Here is a 24,095-nt window from a genome sequence, read left to right as displayed (position 1 = left end):
ATTCACCTGAAGCCACTGATGCAGGCAAACTGACAAAAATACTCAATGCCATTGTGATATTAGGAAATACCCCAGAAAGTCCAAGTTCAAGTATTTCTTGAAGCAATTCCTTTGGCTTGCAATCCAATTTAAAGTTCATGGAACATATTCATTTGAGGAAGGCGGCCTCGTCACTGAGATCTTTTGAGATTTCTTTGTTGTACTGTTGTTGAAATTGTTCAGCTGCAGAAAGTAGATCTACATTACTCAGTCTATTGACCTGCCAAAGAAACCCAAAAAAGGGTACAAATTAGTCACAGTGACTCAAAATCGACGTGTAAGACCTGATTGAATAGAGTCAATGATGACAAGGAAGACATTGACCTATAATGCTACTTTGCAGTGGATTCAGTAGGTACGTTGTGATTGTTGGAGAACTCAGATGAAATGCCAATGTTCTGTGCTACTAATTTGGACTCAGTCAGGATCGTATCCCATTGTTCATGAATCTGCTGAATGTCATTGATAAGACTTTCAATGTTATCCCTCTCAACATCAAGTGTAGCATTGCGTGCTTCAATTACCAGATTAGTTTGGTGGATCATTGTAAGTAGCTTCATCCACAAAGATGACATCAGAATGCATTCAAATTTGGACATGTGCTTCTGAATAGACTGAAGTTCAGTTTGAGCCTGTGCAGTGAGATTGAGAGATTCAAGCTCATTTAAAGCCTTTCTCACTGAATTCAAATGCTACGCAACTGGTTGAACACCATCAATCTGTGCAGACCATCTAGTTTTGGACATCCCCTGCAGTGAAATAGGAAAATATTGCTTCAGAATTTCCCACCTTTGTGGGAAATTTTAAATGTTTAAAGTGTTCTAGTGTTAATAAGTAGCCTTTACAACTTGAAATGTTCTGCTGTAAATAAGTAGATTATCCACACTTGAAATGCTCTATTATAAATAAGTAGCGTATTTACACCTGAAATGTTCTATGTATCTATGTGTAACTGTAGCAAAGCAAAGACTCACCAGCATGGCGCCTCCTGCTGTTCGTTCTGGGAATTAGCTCTTTTCCAGCATATGGAGCACCCTCTGCAGGCCGGTGTCTCGCCTGCCGCTGGCCCCATGTCCCTCCTGGACCCCGGGGCCCCTTTCCTTGGGGTTCTGCCCCAGCAGTACCCCCTTACTTTGGGTTTCCCCTCCCAGGGGAACCCCCAACCCTCTCACCCACCTTGCCTCAGTGGCTACTGCCAGTCGTCATCTAGTCCCCGCTCACTGGGGCAGACTGCGGTCTGTCATGGCTACTCATCAGGCAAGGGGGTTTGGACCAGCTGCTTCTGCCTAACCCCAGACTATACCTCTGCAGCCCCAATACCTTCTTTAAGCCTTGCACAAGGCCTGCAGCCTGGGGAGTTGCCAGGAGCTCCCCAGCAACTCTTGCCTTTCCCCAGCACTTCTCTACCTCTGATACCCTGCTCCCAGGCAGCTAGGTCCTTCTCTCTCTACTGCTAGAGAGAGAGTGCCTCAGCTCCTGGCCCTCAGCGCTCTTATCAGGGCCAGCTGGGCCCTAATTGAGCAAGCCACAGCTGTGGTTGCTTCCCCAATCAGCCTAGCTTGGCTGCTTTCACTCCTTTTCCCAGGAGTGGGGCAGCTGCCCCACTACAGTAGCCTATCCACACTTGGAATATTTTGCTATAAATAAGTAGCTTATCTACACTTGAAATCTTCTACTGTACACATGTACACAAATGCTGAGGTATAATATAACAGGCTGAGCTGAAGACAAAGGGATGACATATATATAGTAAACACAGAAACGGATACAGACAGAGGGATAATGTCCAAAAATTTCAAACGTGTGTCCTCATGAAACTCACTGTACAAGATTGTCCTCACAAATTTTCACCTTGAATCTGGGCCTATAGACTACGAAAGCCTATGATGATGGCAAAGCTACCAAGCTAGGGCTCAACCAACCAATCAGTCACCTCTTTTAGCTACCCTATGAAGATAATAATGATGAATTATCACACATAAATAATTCCTTAATCAACTAGATGTAAAACTATGAAGACACTAAAATGTAACAATTCTCTACCTTTCAACACGCACCTGATCCAGCACCAGCCACTAGTAGTGGTTAGTTTATATAATCAGCTGATCTGAGAGGACACTTTCTTCATGGTCTAATCTTATGCCATCAGAACTGATATATTTGTATTAACATTTATGAATATTTTTAACTCTTTAATATGACAAAATCTATATAAGTAAACAAAAAATATGTCTTTTACCAAATCACATCTCTTATTTGCTTAAATTTGCAGCTCTAAGCTGAAAGAGTGTGTCACATTTTGGTCCGATAGGAATGTGCATAAAAACAAGTCACGAAACTTATCAAATGCCAAAAAATTAACAAGTGTCTAGATTTGAGGCACCCTTTGAGCTTGAGGCCCAGGCCAAATGGCCCTCCTCGCCCCGCCTCTGATTGGCCCTGGCTGCTGCAGCTGTCCAGTGGGGGAGTGAGCTGGGCAGGGAACCTGCTGAGACCATTGCAGTGACAGAATGCAGGGAGCAGGGTCATGGGGCCCTCCCCAAACTCCATCCATTCAGCGCTGCCTTGAGGCATGCAGGCCCATCTGCTTCCCACTGTCCTCTCCAGTGCCAGGTACCCCCCCCCTTCCCTCCATGGGGCACCTCCTCCCCCCGCCCCTGCCATGAGTACCATGTACTCCTCCCCCTGTGAGTAGCTGGGCCAGGGATTGTGTCACTGTCTGGAACAAGTGCCCCATGGCACTGAATTACATCTGCTTCACCCACTAGACAGAGACCCCTCCTGCCCCCAGGCCAGGAACAGGACCTGCTGCTGGCGGGTCTGCGTCTCCTGGCATCAGACTCTGTGTCCCACCTCTGTGACAGGAGACATGATGATTTTAGGATGGGGGTACTGTTGAAGTGCTGATTCTTGTTTAGTCTCTTTGGCATCCTTCAGGGCAGGGCCGGCTCCAGGCACCAGCGCAGGAAGCAGGTGCTTGGGGCGGCCAGTGGAAAGGGGTGGCACGTCCAGGTCTTCAGCGGCAATTCGGCGGCGGGTCCCTCAGTCCCTCTCGGAAGGAAGGACCACCGAATTACCTCCGAAGAATGAAGCGGCGCGGTAGAGCAGCCGTCAACGTGCCGCCGATCACAGCTTTTTTTTTTTTTTTCTTCGCAGTTGGGGCGGCAAAAAAGCTGGAGCGGGCCCTGCTTCAGGTGCTAGAAACCCATTTTCTGGTTGCTGGAGGAGGCCTTTTCTGAGCCAGCGTGGAAAAGACACTTTGCAAGGACCGCTGTGAAATTGTGCTGCACAGGCCTTTGGGAATTCACACTGAACCCTGTGATAGGAAGTGCAACTGCCCAAGTCACCAACAGGAAATGGATTTTTGTTTGTTTTGTAATGGGGATTAGAGATAATGATTTCATAAACAACAAACTCTCATTTTTCTCTATTTGTTGCTTTTTCCTGTCCTACCATCCCCCCTATTAATCCTGATATATACCTGGGAAGCTGTGAAGTTAATTTTTTGCACTGCTTTTCACCCATTTTTAATTTTTTGGAGAAACATTGATAAATTCCTAGGAAATAAAAAAAAAAATAAAAAAAAGGAAAATGGCAGACTACAAGTTCATTAGTGCGCTTTGATCTACTCCACTTTGAAATGGGAATAGATCAAAGTGCACTGCTAGGAAATTAGCAGGGTCCATATGGCCAATTAGTGCATAGCAGGCTAGTGCAAAGTAGATTTACAGCCCTGCTGACTGCCCAGCAGTCATCAACACGAATCCCTGCTTTAGGGTTCCTTTTGGAGTAGTGCGGATGTTGTATGTAAAACAAAAACAACCACCACAGAAAATGCATAGCTCACATCAGGTTCTCACACACTCTAGTACATTGTATGGCATGAAGAAGAACACCAGATGCCTTAATCCATTTGATAAGCATAGATGTTCAGTTGGATGACACTGTTTGAAGAGAGTAGTCTCTTTATCCATTGTTTTTTTAAAAACATGTTGGCAACAGCTAGCTAACCCTAACCCTTTCATTGCTCAGTCACTAGCTTCTTTCTGTCTTTCATCTAATCTAGCTATCTCTGTCCATTTAATCTAGCCTACACTGTCTTCCCCTCCCCCAGTCCTAATGTGCTTGTTGCTGTAGTATCGCAGATTAAAAGATATCCTGTCAGTGAGTATGGCCCAGCTCTACTTCCACAGGGTTGTATTTCTCAGGAGCATGTGAGGGGGGGGGGGATCTCAAGGGGACTTGGGAGATGCTAAGCCTAGGGTGACCAGAGGTCAAGTGTGAAAAACCGGGACAGGGGGTGGGGCGTAATAGGTGCCTATATAAGAAAAAGCCCCCCAAATTGGGACTGTCCCTATAAAATCGGGACATCTGGTCACCCTAGCTAAGCCCTTCTGTATGTATCTTCATTTGGGCAAGGCCTCTGCAGCATGGTATGGCTTGCACTGACCTGCAAAGGAGGCAAGACACATGCTCATCCTGAGCTCCAGGGGAAGACGTTTCCCAGGTGAATGTCCCGCAACCAGCAATACCCTGCCCCAGCATCCAGGGGTTTTCCCTTGGGTTCTGTCACTCCATTGACGAGGGCATTCTTAACACTTCAAATGTGGCCCACTGTAAAATGTGTTTTCCATTTGGTGGGGAAAGTTCTCCAGAATCTAAACATCTGGGGTCTCTTTTTAAATCAACTGTCCTATCACTAAGAATTCCACGGGCATTATTTTTATAGGAACAAATGTTTTGTGCTACCCCTACCAGGGAACAACAAACACTGCTTTCCTGGTCTGTGCTGATATTGTCTCCAAGTCTGGAGCACACAATGCCATGTTCATCTCAAGGTTCATCAGAACTACCGAGCGAGAAAGCAATACTTGCTCAGTGGAAAGAAGAAGAAATCAGTTGCAGCAGAAACGATATTCACAAACCCCCACAATCTAACTGCAATAAGACACTTGGCAACTGTTGATGTGAAGCCAGAGGAAATGACTGGATGAACATCTCTCGTTGCTTTAAAGCATTATGAAAAAGCTGGTCTTGAGGATCTGGAGTTCTTTAAATGAGGAATATATAAGATCCCATTAGAGCCCAGTATGATACAGTCACTGTGGAATGAGAGATGGCACAGTCACCAGTTTGGGTAGGTCATGGGATCTCAATAGCCCCTGATTATTTCCAAACTGGAGCTTCTCACCAGCTTCCTCTGATTCAGCCAGTAAGTGGTAAACAACTCGTCTGCAGTGGTTATCCTCTCCTGCAAAGCCTCTCACCTTATGGAATGTAACAAGCCCACATACTTCCACCCTTTATTTGCTCAACCAGCCCCTTTAGTCTATGTTCAGATTCCTGTTCCAAAAGAAGTTGTTAAAGAAGGCCATGCAATTTTACGATCCCACGCTGGTGGGGTGATGGGGGAACCCCTCTGGAATACATGTCCTTGTAACATGCTATGCCTATGAGTGGGAGAATTTAAAGTCATTTCTGATGTAGCCAGATATTGGTGGTGTTAGATCTCCAGGCTTGGAATGCCAGCATCTTGGACAGTAACCTCTGGGGAACTGGGCTGGCCTGGGGAGAATGGTGTGAAGTCTTGGTGGTTGCTGCGGATTGTGGCAGCTCCTGAACCCCTCCCTCTTGGCGGTCCCTGAATGAATTATCGCTGTACTTTACTAATTCCCTTAAGGTGAAATTCACCCCCATGCAGAAGGCCAGCACAAAGCATCACTGAGGGATTCAGTGGTGCCAAGGCCTGGCTTAGCATGGGATGAATTTCACCCTTATTTCTTAATCCCAGACTGGGTGCTGCTTGATGCACAAATAAAGAAATACGTGAATATCCAAGGGCCAGTTGAAGACTGGACAGGAACACACTGGGAGGCCTAAAGAACAGTGATACCTCAGCATAGTTATGCTCCAGTCCTTGCTGTTGTTTTCTATGCATTAGGGTGGGATGGCAGTATACTGAAGTGGGTTAGTGTCTGTGGGCCTCATGGAAGAATGGAATGAGCAGGAGGGATTTGGATGGAGAAAGTGGCTATCTGGTGCATTGGGCTGGGGAAGGAATGCTGTGTATAGAGGATGGCAGGTCTTTTCTTTTAGGAGAGTTGAGAGGCTGTAGATTAACATTTTCCAAAACTACCTGCTCAGAACTTAATGGTCCCAACTTCTGGAACCTATGGCTCTTGCTAGATTGAACCGTGTGGCCTAGGCAGAGGGCTCTGGGCAATGGAATAGCTCCTCCAGGAGAAGAATGAGCTGACTTCAATGGGTGTCAAGCACATCCTTAAAGTCAAGGATGTGGTTAAGTGCTGTGCTGACTCTGGGCCTTAATGCGGAAAGACCCAGGCAGCCAATGGAGGGATCTGAGGATGGGGGAGCTGGCACAATTGGAGGAGTGGTGGGGGAAGAACACTTTAGCTGCCGCTTGTGTAGTTTGGAGAGGTGAGAACCAGGTGGGCCAGAGAGGAGATTCAATGACTGTAAGAGCTACGAGTTGTCACAACCACCTGAACTGGTGGTCTAGCAGAGGAGGGACAGGAAGGAGCAGTCGTTAGAGGGAGCAGGGAGAGGATGTGGTGAGACCACTGTGGCTGTGAACTGTTAGCTCCAACGCTTCGCTCCAGAGGCTGTGTTCCTAGATATGCTCCGGTAAGTTCACCCTGCGCTATGTCAGCTTCCCCCTAGAGAATCCCAGCTGCAGAGCAAAAGTCCTTTTAAAGGCACAAGGGGCTTGCAGGGGAATGCAGAGCCAGCATTGCCGCCAGAGCAGGTGGCCCTGACGAGGGAGGGGCGTAGCGAGGACAGCTCAGGGATGTCCCAAAGCAAGTGAGTCATTCAGTGGGATAGTAAAGCACTTCGGATTCATTCCTTCTGGATTGAAGGTGCTCTGTGATTACAAGGTTCCTCTTACTGACTCCTCTCCCTGCATTACAGTCATGCTATCAGGTGTTCTGGGAGGCACTGATGTCAAGTATCAGGGGGTAGCCGTGTTAGTCTGTATCTACAAAAACAACAAGGAGTCTGGTGGCACCTTAAAGACTAACAGATTTATTTGGGCATAAGCTTTCGTGAGTAAAAACCTCACTTCTTCGGATGCACTGGGAGGCACTGACTAATTTCCCAATTGCCAAGACTTGTCATACAGGACAGGCAAAGACTCCTCGGTGGGAAGGAAAGGCAATAGTTAATGTGAAAGAAGACTAAATAGTCTAGATTGGATCTGACTCTCACAGCGGCTCTCTGAGATTAGCCTTTGTAAAGCAGGGGGTGGCTGGAACAAAGAAAATAGCCCTTCCCACTGTATTTCAACCAAGCAGGAATTGAAATGATATAAAGTGGGACTTTCCCATTTTAAATCCCTTGGGTGAACGACATGCACCTGCCCTGTTCCCACTCATGCATGTGTGTGATTCAGTGCCAAAGTGAAATGCTGCCTGAAAATGGGCTGACTGGAAGGGGCGGGGTGAGGAAATCAAGGAGCTATTGGGAAACAAGGACAAACACTGCCAGTCATTGCTTCTGCTAACACAGCGAGCCCTGTCCCTCTATAAAAAGGCAAAGAGTAGCCCAGGAGCCATCACGGACTCAGAGGAAACAGTCTCTGAGTAACGCTCCTGCAACACCTGGCTGCCAAGCTCAGGAGAGAAGGATGAAGTTCGCTCTCCATGCCGCGCTGTCCTTGGGGATATTGGGTAAGTGCCTGCAGAGCAGCAGTTTCGAAGTGGGGATGTCACTGACATTCTCAGCAGCCCCCGCACTAGCCAGAGACTGTGAGGAGGTTGCATAAGGGTGCCAGTTTAATTGCAGTGCACAGTAAACGCCAACAGTCACTGAACTGTGCAGGACAGAAACCAAAGGGAAAATAGCTGCTGGGTGCTGGACTCTATCAGCCGTTTGCCAGGGAACTTGCTGCCCAGAGTCACAATTTTAATGCTAATTATAGCAACTTTACCGCAGTTCCTATTTTGCTAAGGGCCTGATCCAAAGCCCAGTGACAACCACAGGAGTTTTTCCATTGACTTCAATGAGCTTTGGATCAGGCCCTAAAACAGTCCGAAGGAAAAGGTTTCAGGTTTGCTCCTTATATGGAGCTCCTGCTGCAGGTATGGGTGGAGGTATGTCCCCCTGGTGGAGCGCTGGTGTAGGAAGAGAGTCACTGAAAGCCTTCCCTACAGAGGATGCACATGTGTTTAGAGAAGCTTCTTAAAATAATATTTAGCAAAGAATCTTTAATGTGAAAGTTACAAAAAAATTACTGCAGAACCTGTAGGCTCCTGTCTTTCTAACCTGTCCCACGTTCTTCTCGGGGGAGAGGAGGGTCTCTGCAGCTCAACTTTGGATCCCCTTCTTGTAAAGGGATGTGCCCCTTCAAACCCCCCCCCCAAGACCTTGCCTGAGAGTCCAGGGTTTGGATCTCCCCACAATACCCTGCATTGCTTGGGGTTATCTCAAAAAACCTTCCACAATGGTGAAGCACTGGAATGGGTTACCTAGGGAGGTTGTGGAATCTCCTTCCTTAGAGGTTTTTAAGGTCAGGCTTTATAAAGCCCTGGCTGGGATGATTTAGTTGGGGATTAGGTCCTGCCTTGAGCAGGGGGTTGGACTAGATGACCTCCTGAGGTCCCTTCCAAACCTGATATTCTATGATTCTAATGGTCTGGTGCCACAAGTGACTGTAACCCCTTCTCTTCTACCCCAGCCCTGCTCAACAAGATGAGGCTGTGAGAAGTGCTTCTCTTTCTTCTCCTAGGCCCAGAAAGGCCCACAAGTCTCCTTGCACTAGATATGTCTGTACTCCTTCCTTTGGAGCCCCTGCTCTTTCAGGCTCCTGGTTTCCTTTGTGCAAAAGGCTGACTGTGCTCATGACAAATCCGTCTCTCTGTCTCTCTCCTCTCCCGCCCGGACCACTCTATTTGCTGATAATGAGGCCACCTCCCTGGCAGCGTTACTCTCGTAGCCTGATCGTGGGACCCTTGACTTAAATGGGAGGCAGTAGGGGGAAGGCATTTTAGAAATAGAACTATAAAAAGAAAAACAGGCAGAGATTTTTTTAAACCAATTAGTAAAAGCAGAGATTTGAAAATAGAAGCCGGGAGTGGGACAACAATTAGAAACAAGCAGAAAAAGCACACAGACAATGGCAGAGTTTTACAGGTAAAACAAACAGAAGCAGGCACTGATTATTATACAGACATTCTATATTTTGCAGTGATTTGGAACAGGCAAGTTGTGCACACATTGCTGGCCTGTGTGACTGCATAATCTTATTACTGTTACCCTTATCCTCTTCCCACCTGGTGTTTGTTATGGTCCCTTAATGCTTCTTGTCCTAAATGAAGTCTCCTCTTCTGCTATGAATCTAGCATAATTGGGGCCCCCAATCCCAATTCGGGCCTCTGGACACTAATGTTAGCTAAATAATCATCATCCATAACACTGTGACTGATCCAAGCTCTCGATCAGCAGAAGAAGAGCATCTGTTAATAATGTTCTGTCCTTCCTTCTTAAGGCCCTGATCCTGCAAACACTTAAGTACAAGTGTAACTTTACGTACATGAGTAGTCCCACTGAAGTCGATGGAACAGCTCATGTGCATGCAGTGAAGCAAGGACATGTTTGCAGAACTGGGGCTTAAGTTATCTATCCTTATATCTTGTATCTATTCTTATATTCCCAAACAAAAAACATGGTGAATAAGAGATAAGAGTGTAAAGGTACTTTTACCCCTCTGTAACAAGCCACAGAAAGAAAACTTGTGGAAAAGAAACCACATGCATTTTCCAAAACAGAAAGCTTAGACTTCAGCAGTTCAATACTCTTCACGTGGGGCATAATGCAAAGCTATGTGAAGTCAGAGGGAGTTTTTCCATTGGCTTTAGTGAGGTTTGGATGAGGCCCTTTTATACCCCAACGAGCTTCCACCCTCATTCAACATCAGTTTTGCTCATGACAACATAAACAAGCGGAAAAGCATTACTACACACCAACACCTACAAGTCACCTTTTCTCACCCCCATGTCCGGTCCTGCACTGAGTGCGGTTTGGCCAGGTCAGAGAATGTGTTCCTGTGTGCTGTCTTTTTGTGAGGGTGTCTCCTGGGGGTGTTCCAGAGAAGTGATGGCAACAGCCTTCCAGCCATCACTTCCCTCTCACAAAGTGTTTCGTTTGGGAACTTGCAGGTTTGTGGTGAGTCTGTAACAGAGAACATGCTGCATTTCCACTTCCATTGACACTGTCAGGAACTCAAGGTGGTCAGCCTTCCACTCCAGTTTGCCCTTGCAGCATGAGAGGCCTGCAGCTGCAGAGCTCTCATTGTGCGCACTTCTCTGGGGTCTGCAAGGTAGGAACCCTCCTCCTGGACACTTCCTAAAGTGCACAGGACAGGCAGACTGGAGAGCAGGAGAGCCTGCGCAGGAGAGCAGCTCCCACCCTGCAGACCAGGAAGTCTATGACAGTGGAGCTGCCTTGCTATATACCTTAAAGTCTGCATGGCAGGAGCTCCCCTTCTGCACATCTCGTCAGGAGTGACTTCAGGACTTTAGGGTAGAGCTTGTCTCCTAAGGAATGAAGGAAAAGTGGGAGAGTAGTTCCCTGGGAGAGAAACACATGCAAATTTGGAGAGCTCTCTGACACAGAGGAGGAACCTGGAATAAGGTATTTATTCAAAGCACAAACCCTGAGAATCATCCTGCATTTGGGCTGGGGCGAGGAGCTTTAGTAGTAATCTCCTGGTGATTTGAATCTCAGGCGGCCAACTAGTAAAAGCTGAAATATAAAAATATCACACCCCCTACACTTTGGGACAAATCCATCTGTGCATAACTCCACTAAGGTTACACCAGGGGTGAATTTAGCCCTTTGTATCCACTTGAATCTAGATGTAAGAAACCAGTACACAGCGGCCCTAAGCCCTGGAGTCCTGCTATTGGGAGCAGGTAGGGAAGGAGAGACCTGTGGGTCTCATGGGAGACCTATGTCTGTAGGGAGGGATGATGGTTCTTTCATATAGATCTGAGGTTCATGAAACAACCTCTTAGTCCTCTTTTGCTCTCTCCACAGTGCTCTGTCTTGCTGACCCTCCAGCCCAAAGTCCCGTCCGATGGTGCACAATATCCGATCCAGAGCAGAAGAAATGTGTGGAACTGAAGACGAAAATGTCCTCAACCCCTTCATTAGACTGTGTGAAGAAAACAACTTACTCTGACTGCATAAAAGCCATTGCGGTAGGTTGCCAGCAATGTATCAGGCCTGGGGCTGGGAGGAACAACTTGCCCTGTCGGGTTCCATTTGCCTAATCTGGGATGAAAGCTTCACTATCCTCTTTAAGTGACTGATTTCCTTCCCTCATTGCCTCGCTCCATTGCTACAGCAGCACCCCAGCCAGGAAGGACCCCAAAGAGAGGCTCTGTTAATTAATGCTCAGTGTTTTCTGCCCCTGCTGATGCATGTGCCCACAATTGATTTAACGCTTTTGTGTTTCAGGAGAATGAAGCAGATGCCATTAGTCTGGATGGTGGCCACATTTTCGAAGCACACCTTGCCCCGTATAATCTGAAGCCTGTTGTGGCTGAGGTCCATGGCACAGGAAAAGGTACATTTGCATGGAGGGCACCGTTATTGACTATAAAGTTGTGGCACTTTGACCACCATGGTACTAGCTGTCAGCACGTTAGTAACACCGTACTACTCAGGCAAACTGGGAAGGCACAAACCCCTGGGCAAGTCAGTGTGCTAACTCAGAGAATATGTACTTCTTCAGAGCTGGCCACAGACCAAGGGCCAGGGCCTTAGCTGGTACGCATGAGGACTGATCCGCAGCCAGTGACCTCAACACAGCTGTGCCCATTTACACAAGCTGAGAATTGGGACCTGGTGGAAAGCAGCAATGATCTGTACTCCTGCTTCCTGCCTCATTTTCCTAGCTGTCCAGGTGATCACACTCTCCTTTGGAGTCATCAGCGTTAGTTCTATCACTCCACTCACCCTGATCTCCTCCCCTTCCCCACAACCAGACTGGACTTTTCCTAATCCTCTTGATTTCTGATTGGTTTGAGGTTTCCCCCCCCCCCCACTTCCATGAACCTTCTGGTTCTTGCTTCATTCCTTCCCAGTGACCCATGGGTGCTAGAGTAATTTTACCTGCAGATTGGGGAGCAATGCTAGAACAACCAGTTACATGTTATTACAGGTGACATTATCATTTTCACATGTCCCCTGCAACACCAGCAAGCGAGGTGACTATCGCTGCTGAGCCGGCATGGCAGGTCCCCTCACCAGCCATGCTCACATGCCCCCTTCGTAGTACCTGAAAGCTCCAAGCAGCAGCAACCTATGATGTACTTGGCTGTGTGCAGGAAGCGTGCTGTGAACAGTAGCTTTTCCCTGATGTCTCTCTCCATGGCTGTTCACGCAGAGCTTAGCTCGTGCGCTACTACCCTTGAGGGGATAGAGGAGGCTACAGGAGGTGGTGGTGGGATTTCTATCCCAGAGCAACCTTTCCTCTCCACACAGCCCCTCTATATCATTTCCATTGGGCAGCTGAAATTTGGTCCCCCTGTGGATCACAGAGGAGGAGCAGACCAGTCTATAGAAACGGTTATTACTCCCACTGCCCTTCCACTGCATGTGGTGGTATCACAAGGGCAGTAACTCTTTCTCAACAGAACTGGAGTAAATCCAGTGTGATGCTATTGCTGTTCCCTCTGGGGAAGTTTACTGCTCACTGCAGTGGTGTTGTAATGGCTGGGGAAGGCTAATGCAATAGCGTGTCTGAAGAATTTTGTAAGGTTAATTTGCCTACGTAACTAATGGCCCCTGACAAAACACAGCAGGGGGACTAAGCTGAGCAAACCTCAAAGGCTTTCTGCTTTCAGGGACCTTGTATAAAACTGGAAATTAACTGGGCTAATCCAGGCACGTGGGACTCAAGCTATGAGTCAGCTGCACTAACAGAGGTTAAAGAATGACATCAACACAAAGTTTGTAGTGTTGGGGTAGCCATGGTGGTCCAAGGATATTAGACACCCAAGGTGGGTGAGGGAATATCTTTTATTGGACCCATTTCTGTTGGTGAGAGAAACAAGCTTTCGAGCTACGCAAAGCTATTCTTCAGGTGTGTGTAGCTTGAAAGCCTGTCCCTTCCCCCAACAGAAGTTGGTCCAATAAAATATATTACCTCACCCGCCTTGTCTCTCTAGCAACATGAGGGTCAGTTGTTTCTTGGAGGACCAGGCTGAATGGAGCACACAGACAGGGCAGTGGATAAGCAGGCACAATGAAGAGGGAAAGAAACAGAAAAGAAAGCTAAACGTTAAAGCTGCTGCTATCAGAGTTGCTGGGTCTGCACCCCCAGTCTGTAGTTCTCTTCCTGTCTACCGCATTACTGATGATTCTTGGAGGAAAATGACAGTACTTCTCCATTCCTGTCTTCATCGGCTCCTGCTTTCCAAATCCCACCCAAACTCCCAGCCTTCACTTTGTATTATAATACAGGTCTCTGTTCGGAAAGTCAGGCTGTTTTGATACTGTGTAGAGAGTTTGGGCTGAAGGCAACATTACGGAGTAATTCTCAGTGTTATGGCTGAGAATTAAAAGGTACAAAAGTCAGGAAATTCAAAGTAGTGGGTTTCTGCTGCCTCCAGAACTCAGTCCCTTTGCATAGATGTAATATTTGCCATACAGTCTATGGAGGGAATTTTAACAGACCCCGTTTATAGTCCATTCCTGCAAACCTTACTCACGCAAGTCATCTTTACTCATGTGAGAAGCTCTACTGCCCTCAAAGAGACTTATCACGAGGGTAAGAGCTATTAACAGCAGCACACATGTATCAAATAAATGCAAAGACAAGAGCATTTAGCAAATACTAGTAATACTAATTAGTAAAACAATTAACATTATGTCCATTACAACCATTATAATCAGATTGATATTGGCATGGCAACCCACTAATACTAAACAGGAGAAAGGGATTGGGTGTCTTGCTACATTATTATGGGGTTGAAAATGTTGCACTTTGCTTCCCGTGCCCAGGATTTGTGTGACATGGGAGAAAACAATTGTGTGAATTGGGAGAGACGGTAAGCGACTTCCATTTCTGTTTGTGTGTTCCTTTGTTCCAATGCTTGCTTGCTTTTTCTCCTCCCTCCCATACAGATGCGGCCACCAGCTACTATGCTGTGGCCGTGGTGAAGAAAGGAACCGGCTTCACAATAAGGGAACTTAAAGGGAAGAAATCCTGCCACACAGGGTTGGACAGGTCTGCTGGCTGGGTCATTCCCATTGGGACCCTCTTGTACCATCAAACCCTATCCTGGGATAGAGACACTCCCATAACCCACGGTAAGCTGGGAAAGAGCTAGGTGAGTAGGGAGTGCTAACATTAAGCTGGGGGTGAGGAGAACTGGGATTGATTGGTGTTAGGGGGAAGGTAGTAGGTTTTCTGACGAACTTTTGGGGAAACCAGCAAACCAACGGAACAACTCACATTTCCTAAATTTCTCTTCTTCTATCAATAAGGGCATTTCCATGACAGCAACAGCTTCCTTGCTTTGGAATCCATTATCTTCTACTCAGTCACACTCCAAAAACTCTGTTGTTCACTGGTTAAAGTTGTTACCAATGTGATATGCCATCCTGACACAAACCCAAGGAAGTGGAAAGTTAAGGCACCTCTACTCCTCCACATACAAACACCCTGCACCACAGCCATGCACAGCAGACCACACGACAGAACCTTCACTCTGCCCTGCTGGAGATGCCATCCTTCCAGCATCCCCTTTACCAAACCACCCCTTCCAAAGGCATCAGGTTTCAGACAATCTTCCCTTCTGCACATCCCCTCTCCCCCCACTACTTTCTCCAAACACCCCACACTACTATACCAAGCATCCACAGCTGGGAGAAGGTAGTTTGCGAAAGGGTGAGTTTGCTATTAACTACTGCATGTCTTTTTCCATAGCTGTGGCCCAGTTTTTCTCAGCCAGCTGCGTCCCTGGTGCCCCCGCAAATGAACCAAATCTGTGCCGCTTATGCCTTGGGACAGGTGCTCAGAAATGTTCCCGTACTGGGCCTTATTCTGGCTATTCTGGAGCCTTTCAGTGAGTGAAAGTTATTTTTATCTGGTAACTATCTGTCCCACACACATGTTTTCAGCTGTACCATAACTGGGTCTCCTGACATGGCTACACTTGTAGAGTAGTTGGGACCTAATTGTCTCATTGGTTTCTGTTAAGTAATGGGCCTCAAAAGAATTAAAAAGGTCTCCAGAGGTGATCCCAGCAATTACAAGCCTGTAAGCCTGACTTCAGTACTGGGCAAACTGGTTGAAACTATAATAAAGAACAATATTGTCAGCTATATAGATGAACATAATTTGTTGAGGAAGAGTCAACATGGTTTTAGTAAAGGGAAATCATGTCTCCCCAATCTACAAGAATTCTTTGAGGGGTCAAGAAGCATGTGGACCAAGGGGATCCAGTGGATATTGTGTACTTAGATTTTCAGAAGGCCTTTGACAAGGTCCCTCACCAAAGGCTCTTACACAAGTAAACTGCCATGGGATAAGAGGGAAGGTGCTCTCATGGATTGGTAACTGGTTAAAAGATAGGAAACAAAGGGTAGGTATAAATGGTCAGTTTTCAGAATGGAGAGAGGTAAATAGTGGTGTCCCCCAGGGGTCTGTTCTGGAACCAGTCCTATTCAACATATTCATAAATGATCTGGAAAAAGAGGTAAACAGCGAGGTGGCAAAATTTGCAGATGGTACAAAATTACTAAAGATAGTTAAGACCCAGGCAGACTGCGAAGAGCTACAAAAGGATCTTTAAAAACTGGGTGACTGATCAACAAAATGGCACATGAAATTTAATGTTGATAAATGCAAAGTAATGCACATTGGAAAGCATAATCCCAACTATACATATAAAATGATGGGGTCTAAATTAGCTGTTACCACTCAAGAAAGAGATCTTGGAGTCATTGTGGATAGTTCTCTGAAAACATCCACTCAAGGTGCAGAGGCAGTCAAACAAGCAAATAGAATGCAGGGAATAATTAAGAAAGGGATAGATAATAAGATAGAAAATATCATGTTGCCTCTATATAAATCCATGGTATGCCCACATCTTGAATACTGTGTGCAGATGTGGTCACTCCATCCCAAAAAAAGATATATTGGAATTGGAAAAGGTTCAGAAAAGGGCAACAAAAATGATTAGGGATATGGAACATAAGAATGGCCATACCAAGTCAGACCAAAGGTCTATCCAGCCCAGTATCCTGTCTACTGACAGTGGCCAATGCCAGATGCCCCAGAGGGAGTGAACCTAACAGGTAATGATCAAGTGATCTCTCTTCTGCCATCAGTCTCCACCCTCTGATAAACAGAGACTAGGGACACCATTCCTTATCCATCCTGGCTAATAGCCATTAATGAACTTAACCTCCATGAATTTATCTAGTTCTCTTTTAAACCCTGTTATAGTCCTAGCCTTCACAACCTCCTCAGGCAAGGAGTTCCACAGGTTGACTGTGCGCTGTGTGAAGAACTTCCTTTTATTTGTTTTAAACCTCCTGCCCATTAATTTCATTTGGTGGCCCCTAGTTCTTATATTATGGGTACAAGTAAATAACTTTTCCTTGTTCACTTTCTCCACACCACTCATGATTTATATACCTCTATCATATCCCCCCTTAGTCTCCTCTTTTCCAAGCTGAAAAGTCCTAGCCTCTTTAATCTCTCCTCATATGGGACCTGTTCTAAACCCCTGATCATTTTAGTTGCCCTTTTCTGAACTTTTTCTAATGCCAGTATATCTTTTTTGAGATGAGGAGACCACATCTGAACGGCTTCTGTATGAGGAGAGATTAATAAGACTGGGGCTTTTCAGCTTGCAAAAGAGATGGCTAAGGGGAGATATGACTGAGGTCTATAAAATCATGACTGGTGTAGAGAAAGTAGATAAGGAAGTGTTGTTTACTACTTCTCATAACACAAGAACTCGGGGTCACCAAATGAAATTAATAGGCAGCAGATTTAAAACAAATAAAAGGAAGGATTTTTTCACACAACACACAGTCAACCTGTGGAACTCCTTGCCAGAGGATGTTGTGAAGTCCAAGACCACAACAGGGTTCAAAAAAGAACTAGATAAATTCATGGAGGATAGGTCCATCAATGGCTATTAGCCAGGATGGGCAGGAATGGTGTCCCTAGTCTCTGTTTTCCAGAAGCAGGGAATGAGCGACAGGGGATGGATCACTTGATGATTACCTGTTCTGTTCATTCCCTCTGGGGCACCTGGCACCAGCCACTGTCGGAAGACAGGATACTGGGCTAGATGGACCTTTGGTCTGACCCAGTAGGGCCATTCTTATGTTCTTATGGAAGAAGCAACCCTACACCAGAGTTGAGTATGTGGCCTATGATAGCTCCTAGCCTCTACAAGCACTTAGTGAGTGACCAGAAATTGATCTATAAATTGCACTTGGCAGTACAGAGCATTATCATTGGGCTACTCCTGATGATTTTCATTATAAAATTCTTCTCTGCCATTGCATTTCCTTCCCCAGCCCACATAGCTTTCTGTGAAGATAAACTGTCATATGTCTGAGGCTTGCTTCAAAGGTAGTTGTCTGAAACGTAGAGGGATGATCTGAGATTAGCAACAAACACAATATTTCAGTGGCCTCCTTTTCTTTCTGCTTTATTTCCCCCTCCAGGTGTCTGAAAGATGGAGCTGGAGATGTAGCTTTTGTCAAACACACAACTGTTCTAGGTAGGCATGAGGGATCATTCCGTTTCACCACTTTCTGATCAGGCTTTTCACTGGGACTATATCCTTGAATTCTATCTATATTGCACCTGCCTTCATTTCTCTCCCAGGTTTATCCCACGCCTCTTTTCTCTTTGTCTCTGGGAGGAAATACGCTTTGTATGCTGTATTCCTGACTGTTAAATAATCAACAGAGAGAGATTAGATTTCATCTCTTAGTCTAATGGCTCTTTCTTGTGGCTGAACAAGGCTACCAGAGTGGGGACCAGTTTGTATGTTGCTTCTTTGATGTTCACAGCGAAATCACACCGGCACATTATTCTTTGAAAGATTAAATTTGGGAAGGGGCTCCACCTCCACCAACATCATGACAGGAATCTACTAACACGACATCAGTGTGAGAGAAAGGATGGTCTTGTGGTAAAGCACTGGGTTAGGACTCAGGAGACCTGGATTCTGTTTCCAGCTTTACCACTGACTACTTAGGCAAGTCATTTCGTGCCACATTCACAAAGGGTCTTGGGCGCCCTTCCCCTTTCCCCACTGTTTTGCATGGAATTGCAAGAATGGGTTCGATGCCTAAGGCCCCTGACTTCAGAAGCAAGGGGCCTGGCGGTGGATCGCAAGCAGAGACCTGCCCCAAATTTCAGGAGAGGGGCAGAGTTTAGGACACACCCCTCTTGTCAGTATCTGCCATTGGCTAGCTTAGGACACATGTGTCTTGTCGGCTTCTCCAATTGGCTAGCTTAGCTGGCTCCCTGCTCAGCATGCTGGCCTTGTGAATCCCATTCTTAGGTCCCTGTGTCTCCCCATGCACTGTACAGGGAGCCTAGGCACGGCTCTCAGGCTTTGTGGATTTCTAGATGTCTAAGTCCCTTTGTGGCTCTGGGCCTTCATCTCTCTTGGCCTCAGATCTCCAGCTGTGAAACTGGGATGATAATAATACTTCAGGGACAGAGGAATCTGTCTCATGGAAGTTGTCACTCTTCTGGTTCTCATTCAGGGACAAAAATCATTGGGGAGTTTCCTGAAGTGGGATATTCAAAGCCCCTTTAAATATTGGTGTTGCTGTAACCTGTGGACTTCCATTCCTCCCAGAAAATGACCCAAGTGAGAAAGACAAGTATGAGCTGCTGTGTGAAGATGGTTCCCGGAAGCCTGTAGAAAAGTATCATGAGTGTCACTGGGCCAAAGTTGCTGCTCATGCTGTTGTGACTCGAAGCGTTGATGGCCGGGCTGATGAGATCTGGAGCTTCCTCTCTCAGGCGGAGGTATTTGCTTTTTCCCCTTCTCTACCTTTCTCTCTGTTCCAGCCTCTCTTTTGCTATTATTCCCCTTTTGTTTGTTCTCTCCACTTTTTCAAAACTATCTCCTGCTCTTGGTATACACCTGATCATTTCTCCCTTGTGACAGGCAAAGTATGGCAAGAACTCAAAAGAGAGCTTCAAACTCTTCAGCTCTCCTTATGGGAAAGATCTGCTTTTTAAGGATTCTGCTACCAATTTTATCCGTGTCCCTCGACTGATGGATGCCCAATTCTACCTGGGCTACCAGTACTGGGCTGCTATTCAGAGTCTCAGGCCAGGTAAGCAGGGATTGGGCTCCTGGGCAGGTGGTCATGAAATTTTAAGGTGGGGGAGGATCCATTAGAGTCCATGGCTCAGATCCTGCTCTTAAAGCATCCATTGACTTCATTCACTTTGAAGTTAACAGAGCTACTGAGGTGTATCTGGGTGTAGATGAGCGCTGGATCGAGCTTCATGGGTTGTGCTTTGCAGTGCGTGTTCAATAAACAATTGGCACTGCCATAACTGGAGATGTTTGAATGCAAATTCTCTTGGCCCAGGGATCGGACTCCCATGTGCCATTGAGCTGCATTGTCAGTAACGAGCAGTAGTTTGGTGTCTCTCTGATCTCGCAGCATTCTGGGTTCAGCACCAAATGCCCCACTCGGTATATGCCACACAGCCCCAGAAGCACCCAGAGAAGGAATCAGGCAACAGCGAGACACGTTTCTTTCTCTGTTCCCTCCCTCTTGTTCCAGGGGCTATTCACTACCTATTGGCCCTGACCGAGCAGGCACTTGCCAACCCTCTTCCCCTGGCAGCTCAGCTGTGCAGCTCGGTGGGGTGGGGGTGGAGGGGGAGCCTTGGCATTGCCTATTTCTCATCCTTCTCCTGCCAGCAGCCCAGCAAGGGGTCCAGGAGCACAGCCCTTTGTCTCCCGAAAGGGCAGGATGCTGCTCAGAGACATGGGGGAGGGGTTACTCCCCCTCAGGCTCCTGTGCTGCTGTGTAGGCTGGGCCATAAATGCTGTGTTACACAAGGCACATTAAGCATAGGGATCTCTGACCCTCCAGTAATGGGGTGAGGGTGGTGGGGTCAATGTCCTAACTACCAGCCCAGCCATTGGTCCCTGGGGTCTCCTGTATCCTGGGGACATCCGCTGCCCTTTGGCTTTGCTTTGCCTACATCATCTTTCCCACCACACTGGGTCTCCCTTCCACCCCTGTTAATGACGCTCCCTCACCAGTCAGTGGGGCTGCTGTAGAGTGACATGAGATCTCCCTGGGGTTGGCCACCCTGCCTCTGCACCGCCTCTGGGAGAACCATTCTGCATGGATTCAGGAGTGTCACCTCTGGGGCAGTTTGTGCAATGGGCAGGTGATGGTTCGCATGACCAGCTCCAGAACTAGGGACACACCAAGAATCAGTCACAGAAACATTTGGAGAGTCAAGAGTAAATCTGTTTGGGGGAATGAGGCAATTTTCTCACATTTATTTGCAGTCCAGAATTATTTGTCAGATGTTTGCTGTCAATCGTTCCTGCTCTGTTGCTCGTTCAGGGACAGCTCATGGACAATATCGCATAGTAAAATGTTGGGCCATTTTGATTGGAAGTCTGGGTCACATGGGGCTAAATCCACTTAGGCAAAACCAAAAAATAAACCAAAAGAAATCATTTCAGGTTGAAACAAACCATTTCAATTAAAATTAAATGTAGTCTTGGAACATTTAGCTTTAAAAATGCCAAACAAAATGTTTAGACTTCTCTGACATTTATTTATGTTATTTTGGTGCGGGAGGTGAAACTATTAACCAAATTCGACCCATGTTCACAAATGCTTTCTGACCACCCAAAACTGCTTTTTTTTTTTTTAAGCAAATAAACTACTTAGCCAAGAAACTTTGCCCAGCTCAACTCTCAACCTGGCTGGTCTGGGGAGTGAAAGGCTGGGGCTGTGCTGAGAAGAACACTGGTCTTTCACATATCAATGCACAGCACTACCAATGCTAAGTGACCCAGAGATTATGACGCCTAGGACCAGATTCTGAGCTGGCACAAATCAGTAGAACTAAGTGAAGCTAAGGCAAGTTTTGGAGTGTCCATCTCTTGTTGTCTTCTGACCAAGAGTGGCTGCATCTCTGGAAGATGCTTTGGTCCAACATTATTGGTCTCAAGATGGGTAACTGGGTGAAATTCTCTGGCCAGGGTTACACAGGAGGTCAGACAAGATGACCTAATGCTCCCTTCTGACCTTAAAATCTAAGCCTCTACGTTGATTTTGAAGCATCCCCCTGTCCAGTGAGAACCAGACCCAGCCAACCAACATCCCTTTCCTGCATATTCTGCACTCCACTAGTTCTGCATTTGTCAAACAAGACTATTTTGAATGGAGCTGCAGGGAGTGTGTGTATGCAATGACCTGCTGTCAGCAGCCCTGCTATTCCTGCAATCAGTCCGTTGGTGGCTTTACATTTTAGATAAGCTTTTGGCTTATTCTCTCTGCCTCAGTTGCTCCCCGAGAAACTCCTGTAGCCCCTTTGAAGGTGAAGTGGTGCACAGTAAGTAAGGATGAAAAGGCCAAGTGTGATGAATGGAGTGGAGTGAGCGGAGGCAGCCTGGACTGTGCAGTGGCAGAAACCACAGAGGACTGCATTGCCAAGATAACGGTATGGGTGTTTCCTTTTCCCACTGCTCTCTCCATGCATCTACCAACTCAGGGAACAGTTTCCTCTCTCTGTCTTTGAGCAGTGCTGGTCAGGAACGTTTCAATGAAACAATTTTTGATTGGAAAAGGCCAATTCATTGAAACTGAAACTTTTTCCAGGAAAGGGTCAGTTCTGACGAATTTCTTAACTTGATTTTTTTTTGAAGTTTACAAATTGTCAAAACATTTTGATGTTTTCTAAATTTTGGTTTTCTGAGTCAAAGTCATTAAAATGTAAGCTACTTATACTACCCGTCTCTTTCATGACAGTAATTTTTTTAAAGGCCTCATCTCTGGCAGGGGGAAGCTGCATGAGAAGTAGCTTCACTTTATATTTGTTGAGTTACTTTCATTGCAGAAAGGTGATGCGGATGCCATAAGCTTGGATGGAGGTTATGTCTACACGGCTGGTACATGTGGTTTGGTGCCAATCATGGGAGAATACTACGGGGGTGAGTGGGGTGCAATCTGCCTTTTAGCTTGTTCTTGATGGGGAATTAACTGATATCAGAATACTTGATTTTATTTTGAACTATGATAAGTCAGTGGTCCTGATTCTGGTCACAATTAGCTTGATCCAGAAAATGAGTGGAGGTTGCGGGGGGCAAAGGGGCTTTAAATCACTGCACCCCCTGGATGCTGAAGGCAGATTTGGACAGGAATGGTCCTGGGTATAAGCTAGAGCATTCCCTTAATGGCTGAAGCAGGGTACTCTAGCCACACCCTTCCTGCTTCTGACACACTCCTCTGTCCCCTGGTAAACCCCAGCCTTGTGGGCTGTGTGGAGGGGATGGCATGGGGCTGCTCCATTGGCTCTATCCCTCAGGGAACATCCGCCCTGTATCAAGGTATTCCTAGGTGGCTAGTTCCAGATGACATAGGGCCCCTCTCTGCCAGCAATCCAGATGTGGAGAGGCTGTCTGGGATCCACAATAAAGGCCAATGACAGCTGGTTTTGCCTGTCTTGAACAACCCTTATTCACAGAATTCCTCACAATCATTAAATCATTGTCTTCTAGCCTTCAGCTCCAGTCTCTGTCTACCAAGCTGTTGCCCCAGAAGGGGAGTAGGGCAATGCTTTGCTCTGCTAATGCGCTAGATGTTAGACCAGCTACTTCTGTCCCTTTCTGAATTAAGGCTTCTTCAGAAAGTAACTTGCCAGCTGCCCCACAGAGAAACTACTGCTGTGAACGGAATCCTTACAGAGCTAGATATATACACAGTGCCGGGGAAACCTACTTTTAGCATTAACTGCACACTTGCTTTTGAAGAGCTCTCTATCTGAAATCTCCTCCTCTTTCCCATTTCAGATGACTTTACACGATGCCAGAATGAAGGAGCACCCGGAGGTAATTATTGGTAACAAAGGGGCAGAAGATAAAATCCTGACCTAGAGTAAACTGAAAAAATAAATTGGTCAAGAAACAGAAAGCTAAGGGTTAGGAATAAATGGCCAACATTCACCACAAAGATGGCTACGGGGATCTTTGTGTACAGTGTATTTAGTAATGATCTGGTACACAGATCCAGTAGTAAAGGGGAAAGTTTGCTAACGGCCGTCAGTTATTTAGATTAAGGAGCACAGGGAGGAACGACATAAGGACCTACCCAAACTAGTCAATTTGACAACATGATCTCAGATAAAATACAACAGAAAAGCAAGGTCAAGGTAGTACATACTGAAGGGAACAAGTTAATTACCCAAAGAATGTAAAGAAATGGGGTTAGGAAGAGATTTACCCCTTGATATAATATTGCCCAACTGGCCAGGTGGATTATGCAGGATTTTTGTTGTCTTCCTCTGAAAGCTCTTGTGCTAGCCTGGGTCAGAGACTGGAGCAGACTAGGTGATATGTTCTAGGATGGCAATTCCTGTGTTCACATGAACATTTGTGGTAACCACTGTTCAGAGTGTATTACACAGCTCCCCCCCCCCCCCATTGGCTGATCCATAGGGAGCTTTGAGCCTGCATCTGGTTAGTCCGTTAGCTCAAGTTGTAGAGGTTCAGACTTCTAATGCTGAAGGTCTTGGGTTCAAACCCTGCTGCTGGCCCAATAAGGGGGAAATCTTTAGAGGAGCCTCATATACAGAAAGGAACCCAAGTTCTCTTATGATATCTAGAAAGTCTGATTTCATGTTATTCAACATAAACCCCTCTAGGGGAACTTAATATCTCCAGGAATTGCTAATGGGATATAGTACTTGCTACTGCTAGGTCACTGATCAAATCACATCAGTACCACAGATGGTGTTATTGACTGCTGCCCATTCACTGACCTACATGACATGGGTT

At 46.4% G+C, this 24,095-nt stretch overlaps 1 protein-coding gene across 1 annotated transcript in view; it reads left to right on the top strand.

Annotated features, from left to right (window-relative positions):
* The first annotated feature begins 7,548 nt into the window (after nt 1-7,548).
* The window catches only part of LOC101947049 (ovotransferrin), a 72,921-nt gene continuing 56,374 nt past the window's right edge, over nt 7,549-24,095 (top strand). The window contains exons 1-11 of the mRNA XM_065557440.1: nt 7,549-7,727; nt 11,095-11,258; nt 11,518-11,626; nt 14,191-14,376; nt 14,996-15,134; nt 17,758-17,813; nt 18,909-19,081; nt 19,224-19,395; nt 21,606-21,763; nt 22,160-22,253; nt 23,112-23,150. Coding sequence (XP_065413512.1) covers nt 7,685-7,727; nt 11,095-11,258; nt 11,518-11,626; nt 14,191-14,376; nt 14,996-15,134; nt 17,758-17,813; nt 18,909-19,081; nt 19,224-19,395; nt 21,606-21,763; nt 22,160-22,253; nt 23,112-23,150 — 1,333 coding nt within the window. The 5' untranslated portion in view covers nt 7,549-7,684. The remainder of the gene's footprint in view (nt 7,728-11,094; nt 11,259-11,517; nt 11,627-14,190; nt 14,377-14,995; nt 15,135-17,757; nt 17,814-18,908; nt 19,082-19,223; nt 19,396-21,605; nt 21,764-22,159; nt 22,254-23,111; nt 23,151-24,095) is intronic.

Source organism: Chrysemys picta, chromosome 9 (assembly GCF_011386835.1).
Source record: "Chrysemys picta bellii isolate R12L10 chromosome 9, ASM1138683v2, whole genome shotgun sequence".
Classification (NCBI taxonomy): Eukaryota; Metazoa; Chordata; order Testudines; family Emydidae; genus Chrysemys; species Chrysemys picta.
Note: the sequence above shows the minus strand (reverse complement) of the source record. Positions and strands in the feature narration are given on the sequence as shown.